Below are 24093 nucleotides of genomic sequence, written 5' to 3'. Positions count from 1 at the left end.
GGCGTCGCGGAGCTCTGTAGCGGCTTAAAATGACAACTGCCCATAAAAAATAATAGGAAAATAATATATATAAAGGCCTTTATTTATATATATTTCCAGTCGCGTATCACGTCAGTCGGTAACTATGGTTTGTCCCGTTGTGTTGCTGTAGCTAGCTGTCCAAGATGGCGGCCGTTCTGCACATGCGCGACTCCCATCGTGTAGGGACTCGCATGGTGTCTTGACACTGCCTCCTTGTGTTGACATTTTTATATACTGCATCACATTACTTCCTGCTTTGCTCCCATCATAACCACTACGGCCACTAGGGGGAGCCACCACTATAAACTTAAACATAGTTCGTAATTGTTGCTTGAAAAACGACATATGGGAGCTTTTTGTGGGGGGAGGTCAGCCTCGACTAAACGGAAGTTAAAGGATAAGAGCTGACTGAGGTGGCGGTCAGTTTCATTTGCTATAGCTGTAAGCTTTAGAAGAATAACTAAATCATCCGTGTCATGTTGTTCTCTCTGTCTATTCATTTCATTCAGTGGTTGTAAAGAACACTGCAGCCTCTGCGGGATTCTTTTTTTTTTAACATTTCCTGTCCAGCACGGTACTTTGTGACGGACGCAGCAGCTGTTTTCTTTGTAGTTATCGAGACAAAAGGTCTCCAACCCAACTCATGTGTCAGGTATTGTGACAGACGCGGTGTGGTCTGTAACCGAAACCCGCAGCGATTGATGGGTACATGTCGGAGGAGTCGTGTTTGTCCTGCAGCACGGAGAGGATCAGACACACGGTGAGGAAACGATGGAGTGAAAACTGAGGCAGCAGAGTGTCAGTCAGAGTTGCTGTGATCTTTAGTTACATTGGTGCCTTTTGTTAATGCAACAACACCTAGAAGAGATTGAATTTAACCCAATTCTTTTCTTAACCCACATATTACAAATCCCTGAAAAGGCATAGAGATTTTAATTTTCTCCAGAGATTTGACCCATGTCTATAAACGTTGAATTCTTTTTTTTTGTACAAAATATAAAGCATATAACAATATAAAGTAGGAGGCACGACGAAAACACAACACTGAAATAGTCAATCCAATGATTTTGGATTAACTGTTTTACGAACAATCAGGACTTTATCATAATTGTAACATTCCTCCTATTTGAGTGGCTAAAACAGATTTATTTTTTCCTTATGTTATAAGGCAATATGATCACCATACTAGGCTCACTTAGCCCGACAAGCCAGACCCACATCCAGATGTTGGGTCTGGGAAGTCACCGTTGGCAGGGCTCAATCCGAGGGGCGGGATGAACGGTTGTCTTTCATATTCCCTCTGCACACAATAGGACAGCGCTACAACCAGGCAGAGCAACGAAGAAGGTAGCGGAGCTAGTTGATGGATTAAACTTTTGCCGTATCTGGTCCGCGAAACTCCGAACACATCTTCCTTTTGACATCTTCCTTTTGATGCGTACATTCCTTTTGGAATGTACGCGGAACTGTCGCAACTCTGCCGTCATTATGTTAAGCCCCGCCCACCGACTCTATACGCAATGTAATTCGCCTGACTAGAGTTTGACTTTTCCAGCTCGCAAGCCAACGGAGAGTTACTAGAACCCCTGGCTGCGTCTAGATTTCTAGGCGAAGGCTCACTGCCACGCACCGCCACTGATGTCAAGTCAAGTTTATTGTCAATTCTGCAATAGACTTTGAAAATACGTTTCTCTGTGACCCACGGTGCATTAAGGACACATACAAAAAGTATAATTTAAAAGATAATATACAAAGTAATATACAAAATAACTAAACTAATTTTTGTAAGTGTATATATTATTTATCTTTTTTTATCTTATTATCTTATCTTAAGCTGTGCCACTCGAGCGTGAAGGAGAAAGATGAGTTCAGATGATCATTTTGTTGATGCTAAGCACTAAAACTACACCAGACTGAACACACACACACACTCTATGTTCCACAGGTATTCCTTGTTATCTCGACACACACCCATCCATGAACGGAGTGCAAACACAGTCTGTAATGGAAGCTTGCTGATGTACTGTTCAGGGAGCAGACAGGTGTTTGATGTCAGAGCTGCTGTTTACACCGTCTGGTTTCCATTTCCACTTTAACAGAGACGGAGCGCCCAGCTTCCTGTCTGTCCTGACTCAGCTGACTGCTGCAAGGTCACACCGAGAGAAACGGGACGAGGGAGCCCTATCTGACTGCTCGTCAATCTTTATGTCCACCAGCACGGGCCTCTCAGCTTTTAGTGATCGCAATTTCAGTCTGTCAGCTCAGTGCAGTGGTGGAAGAAGCATTCAGATCCTTTACTTAAGTAAAAAATACTTACTATACCACACTGTTAAAATACTCTGTTACAAGTAAAAGTCCTGCATTGAAAGTAAAGTAAAAGTATCATCAGGAAAATGTACTTAAAGTATTAAAAGTAAAAGTACTCGATGCATAAAAATCCTCCCGTTTTAGAAAGTGTAAAGGATCCAAACAGTTGTGTGTTTAATGGTTTAATCATCTCACCTGGACTTTTAGGCCGTTATGTTGTTGGCTAGTTTCCTTTATCATAAAACATCAGTTTTTATGAACTACATTGGTTTTGAGTGCAAACATCTTAATGTGTAAAGTAACTAAAGCTGTAACAGATGAATGTAGCGGAGTAAAAAGTCCAATATTTCTCTCTGAAATGTAGCGGAGTAGAAGTAGAAAGTGGCATGAAAAGAAAAGACTCAAGTAAAGTACAAGTATCTCAACATTTAAGTACAGTACTTGAGTAAATGTACTTAGTTACATTCCACCACTGGTCCAGTGGAATATATCAACAACTACTTTATCGACTGGCATGAAACTCATGTTTCCCAGATAAATTTGGATTAAACTTTAAAGTGCTCATATTATGCTTTTTGGCTTTTTCCCTTTCCTTTATTGTGTTATATATCTTTTTTGTGCATGTTATAGGTTTACAAAGGGAAAAAGCCCAAAGTCCCCCCCAAAGGGACTTACCATCTCCAACAGAAAACACTGTTCACCAACTGCTCCAAACAGCTCTATTGTAGTCCAGCCTTTACTTCAGAGACCAACGTGGTCACTTTGTAACACACGTTATAATGCTCGGCTAGCTGCTAGCATGGCACGCCCTCATACTCTGCTTCTGACTGGCTAGTAGTCCTTACCTAGGTGTCAGGGCATGCCCTCATACTCTGCTTCTGACTGGCTAGTAGTCCTTACCTAGGTACTGTCAGGACACACCCTCATACTCTGCCTCATGACTGGCTAGTAGTCCTTACCTAGGTGTCAGGGCATGCCCTCATACTCTGCTTCTGACTGGCTAGTAGTCCTTACCTAGGTACTGTCAGGACACACCCTCATACTCTGCCTCATGACTGGCTAGTAGTCCTTACCTAGGTGTCAGGGCACACCCTCATACTCTGCTTCTGACTGGCTAGTAGTCCTTACCTGTCAGGGCACGCACTCATACTGTGCTTCTGACTGGCTAGTAGTCCTTACCTAGGTACTGTCAGGGCACGCCCTCATACCAATACCAATACTCTGCTTCTGACTGGCTAGTAGTCCTTACCTAGGTACTGAGCATGTGTGACTCCCAACAAAGATAGAACAGAAGTGAGATGTCTCACTCTGTAGCTAAAACAGAGAGCTCAACACACAGGGTGAAAAGAGGAGCTGCAGCAATTATCAAACCATCATCAGGTCACAATTTTAGCAAAGCTTTTCTTTGAGAAAAGCACAAAGAACCGCACTGAAGTCATTCTTAAAAAAGGAAGATGTGTTCTGAGTTTTGCCGACCGGATACGGCAAAAGTTTAATCTATCAACTAGGGTTGCTCTAGTTGGTTGTAGCGCTATCCTATTACGTGCAGAGGGAATTTGAAAGACAACAGTTTATCCCGCCCCTTGGATTGAGCCTTGCCAATGGCAAACATTTTCATGTGGGTCTGGCTTGTCAGGCTACATCTTCGCAGTTCAAATTCCAAAAAAACAAAGGGAGATGGACATTTGGAACGCTGTTTGAATGATAAAAATCTATTCAGCCACTTTGGAGATGATCATATTAATGTCTGTAATAAAAGTCTGTTTGCATCGTTTGTCCTGATGATTCAATCAGTTTCATACCAATCCTTTTAAAAGCTCTATATTTTGTGTGAAACGGGACATTTTGTCTGGATGATGGTGCCAGAAAAAAGGCCAGGATGTCATCAAAATCATCAGTAAACATCCTTTGTAGATCATGACCATAAATAGTCTTTCCAGTAGGAGTTGAGATATTAGTCTGTGGACCAAAGTGTTGGACAGATGGAGAGGATGTAAAAACATCCTCATCACATGAAAGCTGCTTCTTGTTACTTGAACTTCTCACCTCTGACCTTTTTAAACTAGGGGCCGTGACCCCGCCACAGCCCGACTGTTGGAGGTCGGTGATTAAGTGAAAGCGGCCGAGTGAATAACGCCACTAGAGCCAGAAACATCAGGACAAGAGAAACGGTGTCACTTCCTCCTAATTGTTTTCTTTATTGCTGCCTTTTGAAGGAAATGGCCGGGCCGGCAGGAGCTGCAGCACAGCTGGAATGTGTTGCCGTAAATCCCATTAATTTCCTATGTATGGTCATACAGTGATTCGTGGGTAAAAGGCAGGGAGTGAGTTTCTGCCTCATCAGGAGTTCCACTTTGCTGCTCTGTCACTCTTGTAATCCTTGTAAAAAAAAAAAAATTCAGTTTAGAGTCTTCCTCTCTGCTGGATTTCAATCATGTTTCTACATGTCAACCCTCTTTAGATTCAGGGATTAAACTTTCTACACTTTAACTCAAATAAAAAGGATGACTGGACCGTCCCGTGGTGGTCTACTAGAAGAACAAGACGAGCTTTGTTTTTCTAGTTCAGAGGAAACATTGTGCATATTTAGGCTTTCCTCTGAGTCTCTCAGGCAGGTCTAGTGTAAATCAGTTTAAACCTAGTCTCGCATTGCCAGACCTTCCTTCACAGCGCTGCGGAGGAGGGTCTGGCTAGTCCACACAGCATTCCAGGATGGGAGTAAAACTTGCTCTGGTTTATTGGCATTTCTTTAAACCAATCACAATCTTCTTGGGTGGCGCTAAGCGCCGGACGGAGCAACGGCGCCTCTGCAAAGTAGCCTCGGGAAGGAACTTGTTTTGGTGGAACATGTACGTTCAAAGGTTTTTCTAGTCGTGTAACAGAAAACTCTGATTGGACAGATATTCTAGCTAGCTGTCTGGATTTACCCTGCAGAGATCTGAGGAGCAGTTAACCATAGTCCTCAGAAATCCACCGGAGTTTAGAACGCCAACACAAAGATAGAGGAAGGTGACCGAAAAGAGGGGCAATTTGTGGAATTTTCGTCGGCACCTGAACAATCCCGGAAGTAAAAGGTCGTAGATATAGACTACTTAAAATCCACTCCCACATAACATCAGACAAAAACTAACTTTTAACACAAAGTTGGGATGGGAATTCGAAGTAGCACCATTATGTGCAGGTATTGAGTTTAACATCCTTCACATGTAAACAGTATATAGTGCCAGTGCAGTTTGGATTGTTTTACTACTGAAATAATAGTCCGATCCACCGACACAGCTCCTGCGCAACCTCTTCGCCAATAAGAACGAGAGCAGGACTAGTTCATCATCACCTTTTTGACGCTTTTGGGAAATATGTTGGCAATGGCAATTGATTTATAAAATACCTTGCATTACACGTAAACTCAAAGGACTTCACATTTAAAAGAAAAAAATATAAGCATAAACATGGAACAAACTCAGTATAACAGGCATTTGAATCAGTGTGTGATCCTTGCACATGATTCTGTTACCAAATTGCAACTTAATAAAGGAAATTTTATTTTAAATCTCTAAAATAAGTATGAAACATTGTGAGGAACATCATGGTTAGAGTTAATATCACCTTTTAGGTCCATTTAATAGCCGTTCTGGAGCTTTTGATCATATCTTCACTCTAAATCTATATTATCTGACCTTCAAATCTTTAATGGTTGAAATTTCAGCATTGTTGGTTTTGTTTTGGCAGCGTACTAAACGTGCACATGCAGTTCAACACAAATATGATGTATTCTACCTCCAGTACAGGCCATATTGTGTTATTTCTTAGTTGGAAAATATGGATTTGAACCATGTAGAAAGTCATTCCATCTGCTCCCTCTGCAGGAAGTTTTAAAGCCCAATCTGATCCAAACTTTCAAAGTGATTGTGATCTCCTCTTTACTCATAAACACTTAATCTAATGATGCAGCTACTATGGTTTTAGAGCACTCAGATTACTGGCAGCATGCAAGGAAAACACCTGCTTCACAAGGGAACTTTGCTTCCTGTAAGAAGGTGCCGCCCTGCGGGTGACCTCTTCCCTCTGCAGACTGTCAAACACGTAATCCTGGATTAGACCCTGCTATCATCAAGAGCTCCGAGGGACTAAACACCACACAGCAGGAGACCTCATCTCCTAATTTACTGCACGCTAATGCTGAACCCACCACAAACAGGTCGGGTCATGAAATTTAATTTTGTAAAGGAGGCTCTGAATTCTGTAAGAGGGATTTCTTGGTTGGAAGTTTGTAACCCTGACTACTAGAGCTGAGCAATATGGAAAAATATCAAATATCACGATATTTTTGACAAAATACCTCAATGTCGATATTGTGGCGATATTGTAGTGTGTAGTGTGACTATTGATGCTTTCACAAAATATTAACACAATGAGATTTTTGATAAATAATCACCAATAATGTGGATATAATGACTAAGTGGGCAAAGGGAAATAATAGAAAAGCTAGAACAGTCTGGTAAATTCAGAAAATGACATCACTTTCCTGTAATGTAGCCTCTAAAACCAGGAAAAGACCACTTGTGTCATATCACGATATAACGATATCCAAAATTTAAGACGAGACGTAGCCTCATATATCGATGTCGATATAATATCGATATATTGCCCAGCCCTACTGACTATATTTTGGTTCATGTAGAAGATTTAAGAAATTTGAGTGGTATTGCGGCAACGCATTCTCACGAACAGGTTCGTATGATATTGTACAAAAACGTATGTGCAACAATTGGTACGATATCCTATGAAATGACACCGACTTCCAGCCGGTCACGTGGCGACCGATCAGATCACCGTTAGGTTTTGCGATCTTTACGGCAGACAAAACCAAGTCACCAAGAGGGGCTCGTCAATTCAGCTGCCATTGCAGTTGAGTTCAGTTGACAAAAGTGGACTCTCATGCAGCGACAACAGTTAAGTTTAGGGACCAAAAAAAATTGTGGTTTGGATTTAAATAGGTCCCTTAAATAGTACTCCCGGAACACAAACACATGTTTTCTGGTTGAAAGTCTTTTTTGTTTTACCCGGGACATGAACTCCGCTCCCCCACTTGAACCCCCTGTGTTTTCAGCAGCATTTGCAGTTTAGTTTAGCCAACAAAAAGTGTCAACGGTTAAAGTTTTGGCACCAGATGGTGGTTTGGGGTAAGACCTCGGCCCCCTTAAGTAGTACTCCCGAGACACAAACTTGCTTTTCCTTGGTGAAAGTCTTGTGTTTTCACCTTTAACTTCTTCCGGGACACGAACTACGCTCCCCCGGCTTGAAAGTAGAGATGTTCCGATACCGATACCAGTATCGGCTCAGATACTGCCTAAAACGCTGGTATCGGTATCGGGAAGTACAGGAGTTTATGCACCGATCCGATACCACGTAATAAAGCCCTGATGAAAATCTACATTAAAGTAGTTTATTTATGTTCTTTTTCCATTATAACTGACTGTCAAACTGGAGAATAAAAGAAAGTTCTGGGGCATTCATTGTTTGTGTTTGTTCATGTTTCACAAAGAGTTTAACCTGAGCCAGACCGACAACAAAGATAGAAATCATATCACATCCATACAGGGATAGTAGTATACAGCTGTTAAAACATAATGAAATATATGACACTCTGGTATCGGATCGGTACTCGGTATCGGCCGATACGCAAGTTCAGGTATCGGAATCGGTATCGGGAAGCAAAAAAGTGGTATCGGGCCATCTCTACTTGAAAGCCCTGTGTTTTAGGAACCAACAATCCACCACGACCTCCTTTCTACGCAGATCATCACCCTCTTACACAGCAGCAATCAACGTGGTCCATACAGCAATAAATACGTGGAATACATACAAATAATAGTTCATGAGAACAGCCTGACTATGGACATGGAGGAATTTTCATACAGGATTCAAACTAACATACAGCGTTTGTTTGTTGCTGCTTTTGCTGTTGCTCTGTATGTATGTGGACAGGCCTTCCACCAGGTTTTGGGACATGGCTGCAGGGATTTGCTCCCATTCAGCCACGCAAGCATCAATAAGGTCTGGCTTTTAGTCAATGTTCCAGTTCATCCTAAAGGGGTTGGACGGGAGTTGAGCTCTGTGCAGAACCGTCAAGTTCTTTCAAAACAAACTGGGCAACCCTTATTCTTTTATGGAGCTGGCTTTGTGTGGGGGGATATTGTCATGTTGAAACAGGAAAGAGACAGACAAACTGTTGATAGCTGGAAGATGAAGTGTCCAAAACATCAAATCAAAGATCATTCTGTAGCATTAGGATCTGCTTTTTATTTTATTTGATATTTTAGACTGGTAACTGATTTGAAAATTAAGAAAAACAAAAGTGACTGCCCAGTTTTTGAGCGGCTCTGGTTTCCGGAATTGTTTTCACCCATTCAAAATCTCCATTGACGTTTCGTTAAATGCTTTTATAAAGACTTATATATATGCTTATATAAAGAGCCGGGAATCAAGCCTACCAGCTACGAGATGAATCGTAGCCATAAAGCTTTTGATTCGGTGCAAAAAAACATTTTGAAAACTGAAAAAAAGGAAAAGGTACGAGACTGTGTACAGAGACCATCATAGACTTCAGTGGCAGCATTCGTTAAATATTTCCATAGTAACAGCCAGCTTAACCATCACAGAATTCGTTGTTACGCTTAGGATTGTGGGTAGTGTAGTGCTTCTCCATGACATCGCAAATTTAACCTGTTTTTCTTTGATTACATACAGACTTCTACAGTAGCTCCTACACGAGCAGAATGTTTCACAAGTGCCATCATGACATCATGACTTTGCGTAAACATACACGCCACTTTCCTAAAGCCAAGTGGCGTGTTATCTGTACGCATTTTGAGCTATCCGCGTGTATGTCTCCGCTGTATACAGTGGATGGCAGTCTGCAGCGGCACAGAGTAAACCTACACACCACTTTCTAAAGCCACGTGGCTTGTTATCACGAGGCTACGCCAATTCATGAGATCAGTCTGCAACCGAATAGCTCATGTCAGATGGTTTCGACATTATGGCTGATAATCAAAAAGCTTATGGAAAAAAATAAATGGGATTTTCACTTCCGGAACTACAGTGTCCGCAGTCAAGTTGCATTATGGGTAACTTAGGCACCAGGTTTTTGTCAAGATAGAAGAAAAGTGGGATGAAGATATTTCTAGTTCTGCTGCATTGATTTCGATCCTTGTGGTTTTAAACTGTCCATTAGGAGACTGACAGTGTAATAGAAGTGCAAAGATGTATCATTGACGTACGATGTTGCACAAAAAGCGATGACAATTTCCCTTCATTGGAACAAAGGGACTTTGACTAAACTTGGCAGCTTCTCATAGAAAGGTGCTGGTAAATTTGGAAAAAAAAAACTTATACCCTTAGGTAGCGCTTACAGCCAGTATGATGTGATGCCTGAAGAAAGAAGAAGAAAAGTCCAGTGCACTTTGTTACAACGTAATCAGACCAATTACTGCACAGGACCCTAAAGCATAAGGGTTTATGAGTAAGAAACCTATTGTAATAAAATGTAAGTGCATGTTTTTCCCCCTTGGAGAACATTCCATCAATGAATTCCCAACATTTCTCTCAGTATTGCGACTGCTTGTGAACACACACCTCATCACGTCACCTTATATCCTCTCCGTGTCATGTGACCTCTGCTCTTTGTTTCTCAGTCGGGGACTCGGCGCTCTGTTATGGTAATGAGGTGTTGTTCTCTAACGGCCCCTCGGGGGCGTCGACTTCCCTTCATTAACGTGACAGATGCCTGGACAGCCGCTTGGGTTAATGACTCCCCTCCTGACATCACAGCGCGCAGGATCTCATTATGTAACCTACTGAGGGAACCAATTCAATTTCATTTATAGTATCCAATCATAACAATAATTATCTCAAGACACTTTACAGATAGAGTAGGTCTAGACCACACTATAATTTACAAAGACCCAACAATTACAATAATTCCCCCAAGTGCAAGAGTGGCGAGGAAAAATGAAATCAGAATGTCAGCAAGGTCGAGAGGAAGGTTGATGATGGAGCTGTATGCTGCCGACAAGGCGTCGCTCTCGTAGATTGTGCGGAAAAAAATGGCCGCATTGCTCACCAAAGTTTTGTTGTTTGGTCATTTTGAGCCAAAATATCTTAATATAGTCAACATTGGTGTGGCAGGTTGGTACACCTGTTAGGGCAGGTTAGGTCAGTGCGTCTCCTTCTGTGGGGCACCCTGGTGACTTATGGGTTACGTCGCTGACCATGAACCACAACGTCCCTGGTTCCAGTCTAGCTGGGACCACACGTTCTCATTTTCAACTCGTCAAATACTGACGCTTGGTCAGGACCGTGGAAGTATAATAAGAAGTGGATACGGTGTTCGAGGCGGAGCCCCGGTCATTCTTATGACGGTTGCTGAGTGGCGCGTGAGGCCTTCGTGGAGCCAAACATTACCCAGATGGTCGGCGCTGCTTCCGCACTGTTCCTCCCATAGTGCAGGCACACTAGAGACCTCTGCCGGCCGAGTCGACTACTTTTCGGTTTAGCGCCACACTAACTTGAATGGGGATTAAATGATTTAATTGTGCAGCTCTTCTAGACTTTCCAAATGTTATTGGACCGAATGGATCAGATTAGGATAGTCAGACAAGTCATTTTTGGGCCTGAGGGCATCCCGTAATTTGGTTCAAAGCCCAGCGCACTTCCTGGGCCTAGTCAAGACCCCTTGGCATAATTTTTCATTGTGCAGTGCAAAACCACTCAGTTATGGTTATGAAACGATCATGGGTGGGGTTAAAAGATCTACGTTTAAGTGAAACACGGGACAAAAACAGGACACGAACCCCAGCCTCCCGGGTGAGAGTCCTGTCTTGTAATATCTGACATTCAGCCCCAGTTGAATGGTCCAACATTTTCAGTCACTGTGACGACTCGTCTGTGAGTTTTGCGGTCAAATTGAGCTCCTTTGGTTGAATCATCAAATAGTCGATTATATGAATTCATTCCTACAAGATATACGTATGAATATAAATATATCCTAGACACATGTGGTGATCATGTCATGCAACTGCTGAATTAGGCTACTGGCATCTGTTTTGGGCCAATTCAGGCACTGTCCACGTGATAGCAGAGTTCGAGAAGTAGACAATGAGAAGGCAAAGTGAATAGTTATGACATTTAGGGTCTAAGGTGAGGAGGAAGGTGTTTCTGATTTTCAGAGAAACAAAACACCACGGAAACCATTTCTACACAATCTGTTCCACCAGCATTTGGGATTTAAAAACAGGAAGAGCGTTTTATAAAAAGCAAACCAAATACTTAAAAACATGACAAAACTACAGTATGCCACTTTTAAAGTTTATATAATTTGCCCTGTTCCATTCTTAAAACTAATCACTTATAAACTGAATTGAAAGGAATGTTGTGTTGTATTTCCTAAACAGCAGATATTATATGTGGGTTACACTGTACTTAAGAGTGACATGACACTGTCATGAACATGTCATAAACATTATAAACAAGTCATAAATGTTTATGACATAACGCTTCTTTTAGTAAGTGTCATTCGGTTTTTGTCATGACAAGTTATGGGGTTAGAGTTAGGGTCAGTGACGGACCGGGAACAAAAAACAGCCCTGGCATTCCCACCCAACCAGCGGGGGGGTCGGAAAGAACACGCACTTTTGATAGCCCCAGTGATGGTGAACGTAAACTCCCATGCTATGAACAACTGCACCAAAACATAGACATATATATAAAAAAAAAGACTAAATAATCAGAGTCAGCCGCTCCATAATAATATAATAATCTGAAGTAGTCAAACTTACTGTACTACACTCCCTCCTGCAGCATTGGTCCCCATCTCTGTTGCTTCTGGTAATCCACATTCAGACCCACAGCACGCTTGTTGTTCTGTGTTGGTTAGTTCCATACATTCGTTATCCATGTCTATCTCTTCATTCATCCTCCTCTTGCTCGTTTTGTTCTTCCTCTTCCTCACTGTCCTGTCTTTCTCCCTGGTGTGCTGGCTCAGCTGTGTCGCTAACATGCTAGCAGTATTAGCGCTAATGCTAGCTGAAGCTGCACTTGAGTTTAAAAACAAATCAGTCAGTTTGCAGCATTTTTCAATGTCAGCCAACAGTGCTCTCTTATATTTCTCTCTCTTTTTCTCTGCCCCCTTGTGTCGCTTGATGCCTTGATTCATTTTTTTGTCAACAACTTCCAACCACCACACTGACGCAGACCATAGACACATAAAGACGCAGACGCGGTGTACTCGGCTCTACTTGATTCTGTCTTGAAATTCCCAGAAGGCTATGCTTCATTTTAACTTTTGCAAACAAATATTCAAATAAAAGAAATGCAGGTAGATTTGTTAATTTCAAACCATGCACGTTTACGTTTTTGAACATCTGATCTGAATAAGTAATTTTGCTACAAAACAATACAGACTGATGTAAAAGTTCGTGACTATAGAGGGTAACCATGACTGTGATATTGAGAGACTCATATGTGGTATAAATACAAATCAGATGACGCGATAAGCAGGTGTGAAGGATTTGGATACATTGGCTATCGTTTAGCAAAAGAACTTTGTTATTGATGCTTAGAAGGGGGCCAAGAGAAATTATATGGGCCGCAGTTTACAATTAAGTGGCCGCATGGCTGTGACAATCATGCGGCTCTTTGATTGGCCGGCCGGCCCAAACGGCCCGTAAGGGCCCGCGGCCCCTCTGGCATCTGCCTCTGGCATCTGCCCAAATGCCAGATTACCAGTCCGTCATTGGTTAGGGTTCATGTGTCATGACAGTGTCATGTCACTCTTATGTGAATACCTTCAAGTAAAGTGTTACCTACATGTGTATGTATCAGAACAGCATGAAAACCAAGGCACTCTAAAAATATAAAAAAAAGCCTTTATTGATGCGGCTAATGCGTAGCATCTCTGTCTTTCCACTACATGTGTATGTGTTCAAGACAAATTTCCTTCAGGACAGTAAAATCTCGTCTTATCTTACGAAGGGGGTTTATAGAAACCAAACCAAATAAAAACATGAGAAACGAGGTCACTTGTACAGTTGGGAGTGACTCACTGATCCACCGCGCGTTGTGTTACGTTGTTTCAGTGGAACGCGCCTGCGGCTGTTTTCAGCTGCCGGGTAGTCGTAACGTATGCGTTAGTGTTTCTGGTTTGGCAGCCGCTCAATGGGACCTCGGTGGAGACCTGATGTCAGGCAGGAAAGCAAATCCAAGCAGTAATAATACACTAACAGCTAAACTATAAAACCCATTAAGGTCCAACCTACTAATAAATCTGTCTGCTCAGGAATTTTAAAGCACATTTGTCTCACTGCGATAATTCTGTCAACCTTTTTACGACCTTACAGCACCCAAAGCTGTCATCTGTAGAGTCAACTTTAACTGCTGTGTATTTCACGACTGTTAATGTTACCTGTATTCTGGGTGCGATTTGTGAAAAAAAGTTTTTGGATCAAGAATTAAATCCCCTGTAGGAGCCACATATTGTATGTTGTTTATAGTCTCATTGATATTATTTATTGATTATTATATTGTGCACTTATATTGTAGGTGGTGGACGTTTTCATTGCGGTTTGAGCGGAAGTGATAACATATTTGTTTGATTCATCTGTTGACCTGGGTTTTTTTTTTTGGGCTTTGACAGATAGGGGGTGAGGGGGGAGCCTGGGAGGGAACCCTTTCTGTTGACCACTGCACTAACGCACTTATTTTGACTCACAAAGTAACTTTACATTTGGTAACCGCAGTGCTAGTTGTATTTTACGTGCGGAGAAATAAATCATTGCCATACAATCTCGAGCGCGTCGCAGTGTGTTTATGCATCTCTCAGTGTCTAGTCCCTCACGGCAGCACGGCAATTGTCGGACTGCTTACAGCCCCCCCCCCCTTGCAATACCACCATGGATACAGTGCCACTTGGCCAGCCATGCCAAACGCTTAAATATGCACTTCAATATTCAATGGAAAACACAGCGATTTCACGTCGGAGAGCAGAGTTCACTTCACGGTGAAAACTAAATATTCACCCAGGAAACGCTCGTTCGTTCCTCTTGAACTTTTCTGGCTTAACTCCACCACCACGGCCCCTGAAAGGACCTTCATCTGGCGGGGCCTGTACCCGGCTCACAGTCACCTATTGGCGGCTGAACAACTGCCGCCGGTAGCCGGCGTCCTGGAGCTCTGTAGCGGGCTAAACACAACTAGCAACCGCCACTCAGATTTTATTGTTCTATGGCAGTATAGACTGTTTACATTACAGCTCTTTGCTTAGTTTAAAATACTTTTATTTTAGGCATATAATATATGGTCTTTTGGTGAAGTAGCATTTATCGCTTGGAGTGGGCAATACATTTTGTCCCCACCGGGGACACAAATAATTCAGCAGAGGCAGGGATATGTAGACCAGAAAGGGGGAAATCGCACCCTGTCTGTATTTATAGAGACGTATTATATTTTTATTGCTAAATAATAGCTTTTTATTGACTTTGGAAGTACATTTTACAATTTGTTTGTGGAAAACACTCTGACAGATGACATTTTAAAGATATGTTGTACCCGCAGCAGTAAACAGGGTTGATTCAGCAAAGAAATGAATTTAAATATACAGCCAGCATACGCTATAACAGATAATCTTTCATTAATACACCATAGAAATGATTTTAATGATCGTCTCTTTGTCTCTCTTGCAGCCGGAGGATATGCATACAGGAACCAACGCAAGTTCTCAGAAGACATCGACTGGTCGTACGCAGGTGAGTCACACGCACAACTAGGACTGTAAAACGCTCTGCCAGCAACAGATTACTTCCTCTGCGTGTACTTCACCTGTGTGTTTACAAGACTGGAACAATATGCTGTCAGTCGGCAGAGTCGGGGAGTTTTGGTGCGGAGTGATTTTTAGTGACAACTTGTTTTTTATTTTGCTATAAATCCTTCAAACCATACAACAATTTAGGTTGTTTGTTCCTAACCTCTAATGCGACCCGCGGGAGCGTTTTCTGCCCTCATATCTAAACCAGAGAACATAATGGTTTAAGGTTTTGAACAAGTTAACGTTGTGAAACGCTCAGAGTTTGGTTAGGCTCAGACACAAACTACTTACAGTATGTTATGGTTATGGTAAGGCATCAAAACTACTGTAGTTAAAGGACAAATCCGGCGCTAAATGAACCTAGGAGTTAATAACACATGGGTACCGAGTCGACCGTTCTCTGGGATATGTTTTCATGCTAATAGAATGTGACCAGGTTTAGCACAAAAAGCTAATTAGCTTAAAATGCTAGTGTAATGTAAAGTAAAAAGAAATCTTTATTCCTACACCACTAACAAGGCTCAAAATAGCACCACACGTCCACGGTAGCGTAATGAGGCTCCCTACATGTTAACCGAAGCATTGAGAACTTTGTAAGTGTACAGACAGTTTATTAAAAAGACAGTTTAGAAAGACTGTAACGTTCACGTATTCAGGTGGGCGCCATCTTAGGAAAACAGTCATGACCAGTCGAACGACGAACTCCATGCTTGAGCTATGTTACTGGTTACCAGTAACCCTTTTTATGTTACCCGTTGCCCGATGACTAGCTTTATAAGCTAATTAGCGGTTTGCGCTAAAACTGGTCACATTGGAATAGCATGAAAACATATCCCAGAGAACGGTTGACTCGGTACACATGTGTCATTAACCCCTATGTTCATTTAGCGCCGAATTTGTCCTTTAAATTTAGAAATCAGATGTTACTTCACTTCCGGTTACGCAGAACGTGACACAGCTCTGTTTTGTAAAGTTAAAAAAAAATTACTCGCACCCATTCATTTCCCAAACCTACCCTCTCACCTTAAAATTTGGCGCTCTTATACTATATCATCCTACTTCCTGCTTTGCTCCCACCTCTATAAACGTAAATATCGGTCGTAATTGCTGCCTGAACAAACAACTTACACTATATACGCGTTTATCAGGGAAAGACAGTCTCTTGTGAATCGCTCTGCCAGCAACACATGTCTTACCCTGTAGGTAGTTCACCTGTGTGTTTACAAGACTGGAATAATATCCTGTCAGTCAGCAGGTCGGGAACTTTTGGTGCTGGGTGATTTCAGTGACTTAACTGTGTTTATTTTGATGCTGTTCTGAGTGACTGAGTTTTTTTTTGTTGTAACAGAAATGCACATCTGGTGTTGAATGAAAGAAGAGAATGTAGTTCAATGGTATGTAGGGTGACCAGATTTCCCGGAGCTAAAACCGGGACACTTTGCACGTGACCGTAGTGCTCGTGCACGCACACGCTTTTTAACGTGAACATGTGCCAGCCCAGGTCAGACATATCCACAGACAGTAACTTCATTATTTTGATCGTAGGCTCCTCATCTAATAATAGTGTTTTTTCCTGTAAAATTAACAAAAATGCAGCAACAGCCTTTTTCAGTTTAGTGTGAGATTTATGTTGAGATTTTTTCTAAAAAAAGATTCTTTGAAGTGTTATTTATTCCAATAACACCAAAAGAATTAAAATTATTTATTGAAAATTTTGAGCATAACCACTTAATTTCCTGCATTCTGGTGAATTTGTATGCATACATTTCTACCTTTTTCTGAATCAATGTATACTGCAACCTGCAAATATCTGTAGACTAGGCATCATTTAGGCTACTCCTCCTTCCTGTTTGGCGTCTTTTGGTGAGGAAGTAACCTCCTTAAATGTGCATATGACAATTATTCACCTCAATGATACATTCATTCATTTTAATTTATAATAGACCCCTGGACTGTAATATTTCAGATGTGTTTGAGCAAGATTTCTGCTCATGTCCAAAACTTTGTGCACCTTCAAAATACAGTATATGTGTTCTCTGTGATTTGGAGGAGACGATGAGTCGTGACATTAAGAAAAATAAAGTTAGGTTAGTAGAGAAGAATAAAGAATAAAGTCACTATATTTCAGAAACTAATCTATACCTGCACCATAGTCTGCTGTGCATTACGTGATTGCTCTGCTGATACAGTAGATCTCAGACCTCCTGACTGACACAGAGTCCCTTTTGGGTCTCTGGTCTCTGAATGAGACAAAATAGTTTAGCTAGAGAAGTAACTGAACGCTGCTCTACATCGGAGGTGGAAAACGGAAACTACAGAAATAAACGGGGCACAAACGCAACATATCTACCGCAGCATGGCCACAGCTGAGCGCGTCCATGAACCTGAAGCTGCGCTGCATTTTACAGAGAGAGTGGACACAAGCAGGTCTGCTTCAGAGCTCCGTGTGTCTGAGTCTGAACCGTAGACTGGAAACATCACGTCACGGGAACTTCAAACTAAATCATTAGCATTGCGCTCCTAAACTTTGTCCTGATGGCAACAATGTAGGCTATTACACTGATTTGGCTAGGATTCCTCCCAAAACTTCACCCGGCTTTCCTCACGGAGAGACGGTTGCTAGGTGATATCAACAAATACAGCATGGTCGGACCCCGCACGTAGCTGCCCGTTCTATTCGCCTCGGAAAAATAAACTGGACAAAGTTACATTTGGGGCTAAACTCAAAACATTCGGGGCTGAAAACCTGGCAAAATCGGCTGACGCCGCTCCTGGTGTAAACCGGGACATTTCAGCGTCCCGACAGGCTTTTGTCGGGACTCGGGACAAACAATTGGAAATCGGGACTGTCCCGGTCAAACCGGGACGTCTGGTCACCCTATATGTACAGTATGTACGCCAGCTAGCTGCTTGCTAACCGAGCCTAGAACAAACACACCTCTGTATTGTCTTATTGTCTCGATTTCTTTTCTTGAAACCTTTCTGCTAAATGAGCTAGTCAAGGTTTTACATTCTGAAATAAAACTATACTGTGTGTGTGTGTGGCTGTGTATGTGTCTCTGTGTGTGTGTGTGTGTCTGTCTTGTGTGTGTGTCTGTGTGTGTGTGTGTGTGTCTGTGTTTTTCTGTCTGTGTGTGTGTGTTTGTGTGTGTGTGTTCTCGTTCTCCATTGACATGCTAATATCCGTCCTGACCCAGAAGCCTGTCTGACCTGGTTCGGGCTCTTTGTCCTCTGGTGGAAGAAGCTCTGAACAGCCAATCAGAGCGAGGAAAGAGAGCAGCAGCTGGCTTAAACCACACGACAAAACATAATTAGCAAGAACGAGTGAAACATCTGCAATATTACTGAGACCGTTCATCACGCTGAACATCTGGGGTGTTTCCTGCTTGAGAAATATGAATAAAAAAGCACTTAAAGGCTTGTAAAAATCAAATATATAAAAGAACTGTTATACTTGGGTAAGGCGAGTTTGCTGGTGGTGCATTAAATAAATGCTAATTGTTTTGTTTTTTACAACAACTTAAGCTTTAAAGTTACACTGAGAAAAAAACAAAGCTTGAACAGTCATAAACAGAACATAATAATTAATAATCAGGCGGTGAATCAGATACAGGCAGTTTGAGGATGACTATTGCTCTTGAATAAAGTCAAAGCTGCTGTAGACATTATTATCTTTGTGAAGATTCAAGGACTGTAATTAAAACCCATCATCTAGACATCCTAACCTTTAATTGTAATGTAGTGGAAAAAATGTTTGTACTCGTTGACATCTTGCTGGGAAGATTTTTTAATAAGCAAAAGATAATAATTCTGATAATTGGGCCGGGGCACCGTGGGTGGAGCTGCACCTTGTATCAGCCTTTTAAACTTTTTAACAGGTTGAAGCTGCACGTCAGGCTGTGTATTGTGTCAGAACAGTGGAAGCCTGGACGCCAACCAAACTTAGCCCCGCCCACAACATTTGAGGTCAGGAAGTTGGGTCTGGACTTGATCCGTTTGTGGAGCTACTATGCTCCAACCAGAGCTGTTCGGACCAATCAAATTGTCAGGGTGGGCTTTATACGACGATGGACAGATGATCAACAGTAACGTAATCGACCAGGTCACCAAAGAGCGCTTGGGTTGAATTTGTTTACAACAAAGATGGCTGCCCTGGAGAACTGAGATGTGTGGATTAGAGAAGATCGACAGCGCGTTCTTTTTAAAAGACGAACGAGAACCGCGATCACGGCATTTGTCGATCGGAAAGATGTTTTCGCCGTCCTTCTTACGGGATTCAGCAAACGTTTAATTTATCAGCTGGCCCCGCTGGTCGCTAAGAAGATGGGTTGTAGGTCTATCCGATTGAGTGCAGAAGCATTTTTTTCCTGGTTCAGTTAAAACACTCCCCATAATGTGGGAGGTGATGGCGCAGTGGATGTGACACGTACCTTTGGTGTGGGAGACCCGGGTTCAATTCCCACTGCGATACATCAACCAATGTGTCCCTGAGCAAGACAGAGGCGTGTGACCTCTGACATATATAGCAATTGTAAGTCGCTAAATGACATGTAAATGTAATGTAATCACAGCCCAATGGAGCAGTATCAGACTGATATTCTGACTAGAATCTCATGGATTCTGATGAAAAGGAGTTGATCATTTTTTATTTATTTTTTTACTCAAAATTAAAGGATAAAATAACTATATAATATAGTATATATATAATAGCCCAGCAGAAGGACACAAGAATGTGTTTTCTGATTTCATGCTGCTGTAGATCTGCTATACATCCTTCCGAAACTGATGGAAATCATAGTTTGAACCTAAATCTGTGTTATGATCCGACAACGCTCTGCTTGGGGTTAAGTGAGGTAGATGCACATAGGCAACTTGGTATATAGGGTTAGGGAACATAGGTTACATAGTTATAATTAAACTGATACAGTGGGGACATGTATTTGTGTTTATAGGACCCCCTCGAAAATGAGATGCTACATCTCAAGGGGCTATCCTTTTTAATAAAATTCAAATTACATGGACAAAGATGGATCAATCAATCAAAATTTGGGTGTAATTTAAAGTGTCTTAAATCTCATCTGGATTTCATCCAAATAGTCCTGAGCTTTGTCCAACCATCCTTCTCGACCACTTCCCTAAAACGTCTGTACAGTATAAAGGTGTTACATTTATACCTCTTTCCCACCAGCTACCAGGGTTGGGCTAGGGTTGTATGATCAGGGTTCAACCCTCCTTTTGGTAATTCAAACCAAGCCAGTCTACATGGGTATATCCCTGGTCACGACAAAGAGAGAGATCCCCTGGGTCAACCTGGGAGCAATGCATAACAATTACCTAAAGTGCTGGAAATGGGTGGGGGTTTACACGTCTCATTCCCGAATACCGAATCCACTGGTTAAGAGTCTGCCGAAACCAAATACCGAATCCTCTTCCCATCCTCAGTCCATTAACACAGTATATACACATTAATGAAGTAAACAACGTCCACAGCAGTGTATTTTTCATTTTTTTTCCCTGAATTTGCTACATTTTGGCTGCTGTCTGTAGATTCCTTCATGCACAACTCGTATTCTTTCGGATGTTTCATACCAGATGTTGTAACAGCGGCCATTTTGTGTATTGTTTAGGGTCTTCGCCACCACCAGATAAATCCGCATTGAACAGATTGAACATGTAACTGGACTTGAACAGCCTTTTTTGACTGAAAGTACTGCCAAACAACAACTTTTTCTGCTCACCAGTTCCATTTTCTCACAGCCTATTGCATTGAACGCTCCACCTACGTAAACACCTTCCTGTCATCAACGGCACCGTCATTACGGCGACCAGCGTAGTGCCCGTAGGGTTCGGTGGACATTTAAAAAAATTAAAAAAAAAAAAAAAGAGCGGCAGTGACGAGATAATTGAATATAACTTATTTTAATATAATTCACAAGTTTGAATGTGAATACTTGCTCTTGGGGGAATTACTGGAATTGTTGGGTCTTTGTAAATTACAGAGTGTGGTCTAGACCTACTCTATCTGTAAAGTGTCTTGAGATAACTCTAGTTATGAATTTAAATTATTTAGTAGCATACAAACATACTTATCTGAAGTGATATCTGACTGTGAGGGCCCTATCTGGCACCCAGCACAGCGCAAAGCCCGACACAAGTGTCTTTGCTAGTTTAAGACCGACGCAGTTGTCAATTTCCCGTCCAGCGCCCGCGTCATTTAAATATCAAATGCACCTGCGCCCATCTTTGCGCCCATGGGCGTGCTGGTCTCACAGGGAGGTGTGTTCAGGTGCATTCTTGGCGTATTGCTATTTTGAGGCAGCGGGAAGTGATCGCGCCATTGACCAACAGTCAGTCTGACAGTGGTCTGAAGTCAGTAGCGCAGCATTTTAATTGTTATTTTAACAGCAATTTAGTAAAATGCACCTAGGCTTGTGCACAGCTTGCACTCTATACTTGTTGCACACACAGGGAAGCGCAGCAGCTCACAAACATGCAGAAGATTAAAAAATAAAAATATTACCGTGCAAATTCGCCATCAATGTGCCAAGGTACAAACGCGCCTGGCTTTTAAAGGGAATGGGAGATGACCCTCTGATTGGTTTATTGCATGTTACGCCCAAAACACACCTATGAATTAATAAAGACACTAAGTACAACCCTGTTGAACCATGCGCCCGGCACACGGACCCTTTTTTCTTGCCGTCAAACTAGCAAAAGTGGATTTGGACACGCCCTAAACGCACCTGCGCCAGGCGCTTCACACCGTTTGCTTAGATCATTAAAATAGAGCCCTGCGTCCATTAGTAAGGACATACTCTGTTCATTTAGACTGCAGTCCAGCTGCTTCTGCTGTTCCACCAGAAACAGCTTCCAGTCCGTCTCGTCTCCTAAGCGTGACTCTCTCTGCCTCAGAGATGTTGTCGTCCACAGAGAGAAGACTTTAACTCTGAGCAGATGTGAACAAATCCACGTTAGTCTTTCATCACACAGCAGCAGGATATGCGAGCAGAGCCTCACATGTTGCTCACATTCATTTCGCAATGAAAGTGAAACAAAAAGCTTGAGGCTGTGGATCAGTTGGACGTGAAATGGGCTGCTGGATTGGATTTACTTGGTTTAGTTTGAGTTGCAGCTGACACACACACACACACACACACACACACACGCGAAGGAATGAATGAACTCCTCTGTGAGGGATGATTTGTTTTTGTGCTGTAACACTTTCCGTACTGTATTCATGCCATCCATCATGTCAGCGTGTTCTTTGTGTTTGAAAGCGAAGAGGAAAGCTGAACTCTTTCTTTTGAGCTGCAGTTGTTAGCAGAACGCTGCCGGCTGTATTCGAGAAACATCTGCTTGAACATTGAAAAATCGTGGACTTTGACCTCATGTAAGAGAGAGATGTAAAAGAGAAAACTGTGAGCTGATATTAAAGCCAGAGTGCAGCAGAAGCAGCTGCAGGTTATTAGCCTGTTAGCTCGTAGAGCAGCACACCTGTAAAGACCTCATTGCATAATTAGTTAGAGAGAGAAGTGTGCACTTCATCAGTTTGTCCATCTAATTAAAGGAGAATATCCTCAACACCTGTACTCTTAGGCTATGTTTAGACAGAAACGATCTGAAGAAAAAACGCACTTCTCACTTTTTATTCCGCGTTTGGACGAGCATCCACGAACAGGACTCTATCTGTAAAAGTCAGATATCATCAAAGCTGAAAGCCATCTGAACCAAGTATAGGCAGGCTGCAGATACCCAACGGCAGAGTGGCCATGGGCGAGTTATCACTCTATATTTTGATTTATGTAATGAAATAATAGGGTGGGTCACCAGCCACCACAACAATAGAGGCTGGTGTTGAAACATCAGAAGTGAACACCAGTTTTTGCTTTTTTACCCTTTAGACGGGTGGAGCGTTTTTAAGATTTCCACTCTGGAGGGTGGTTTCACTTTTTTGCGTTTCTAAGCCCCAAAAACGCCTTTGCGGTCTAAACGTGTAAACCAGGCCTTACATGTAATATATTTATAGTTAAATGTTGGCCATCATCCTTTTACAGCCACCAAAAATATGCATTTACAATGAAAATTTAAATCTTTGAGTCATAATTAAGATTTTGGAATGTTACAGACTCACAACACAAAACTTTGTTTAAATCCTTTAAGCAATTATTTAATAAAGTACTTTCAACATAATACCCAGTAACCGAGAGTCAGATAGTGTTGAGGGGGGGGGAGTAAGTAAGTCAAAATAGAACATTTTTTAATTCATTAACTTTATCGGTTATCGGGTAAATAAAACACAGATACAGATAATCTGCAAACAGTCAAAAAACGGCAGATTATCGGCCAGAGCCGAGAATCTAGTATATAGCTAAGTTTCCATCCACTTGTCAATCGAATTATCTGAAGTTCGGTAAAAAAACTCATGCGAATAAAGCGGGTTTCCATCCAACGGCTTTAAAGCGAATAAAAACCTGTTGCGTAATGACGTCACATGCTGTTTTGCGGTCAAATTGGTATATCGAATTGATTTGAGACATTTTAAGGTGTTTCCGTTCATTTTCGCACTGAATCGCACAACGTTCAAGCAAACATTTGCGAACACAGTTTTGCTAGACCAAATGGATCGCGCCATCTACCAACAAATAACATGTATCGACATGTTTAAGCGCCTTCCATTTACTCCGCAGGACGTCCCACGGCTTTTCTTAACCTTTGTTGGCCATTTCCTTTCGCGAGTTCCTGATAAATTATGGCATTTCTTAGATTTTTGCTATCTAAAATAGCAGTTATATTTTGCTCGTAAATTTAATTCAAAAAGCCTCTTGTCTTCTCGTTCGTCTGCTTCCATCTGTCTTTGTTGATGCCCGCCATGTGTGCAAACAGAGCGGAAATACTGGGCGGAA

The 24093-nt window shown here is 42.0% G+C and overlaps 1 protein-coding gene across 2 annotated transcripts in view; it reads left to right on the top strand.

Annotated features, from left to right (window-relative positions):
* Positions 1-24093, top strand: part of ptprz1a (protein tyrosine phosphatase receptor type Z1a) — a 143311-nt gene that overhangs the window by 37555 nt on the left and 81663 nt on the right. For both annotated transcript variants that reach the window (XM_028585486.1, XM_028585485.1), the window contains exon 2: positions 15069-15131. In XM_028585486.1, coding sequence (XP_028441287.1) covers positions 15069-15131 — 63 coding nt within the window. The remainder of the gene's footprint in view (positions 1-15068; positions 15132-24093) is intronic.

This window comes from Perca flavescens, chromosome 8 (genome assembly GCF_004354835.1).
Source record: "Perca flavescens isolate YP-PL-M2 chromosome 8, PFLA_1.0, whole genome shotgun sequence".
Taxonomy (NCBI): Eukaryota; Metazoa; Chordata; class Actinopteri; order Perciformes; family Percidae; genus Perca; species Perca flavescens.
The sequence above is the reverse complement of the archived record's forward strand: the minus strand, read 5'-3'. Positions and strand labels throughout refer to the sequence as shown.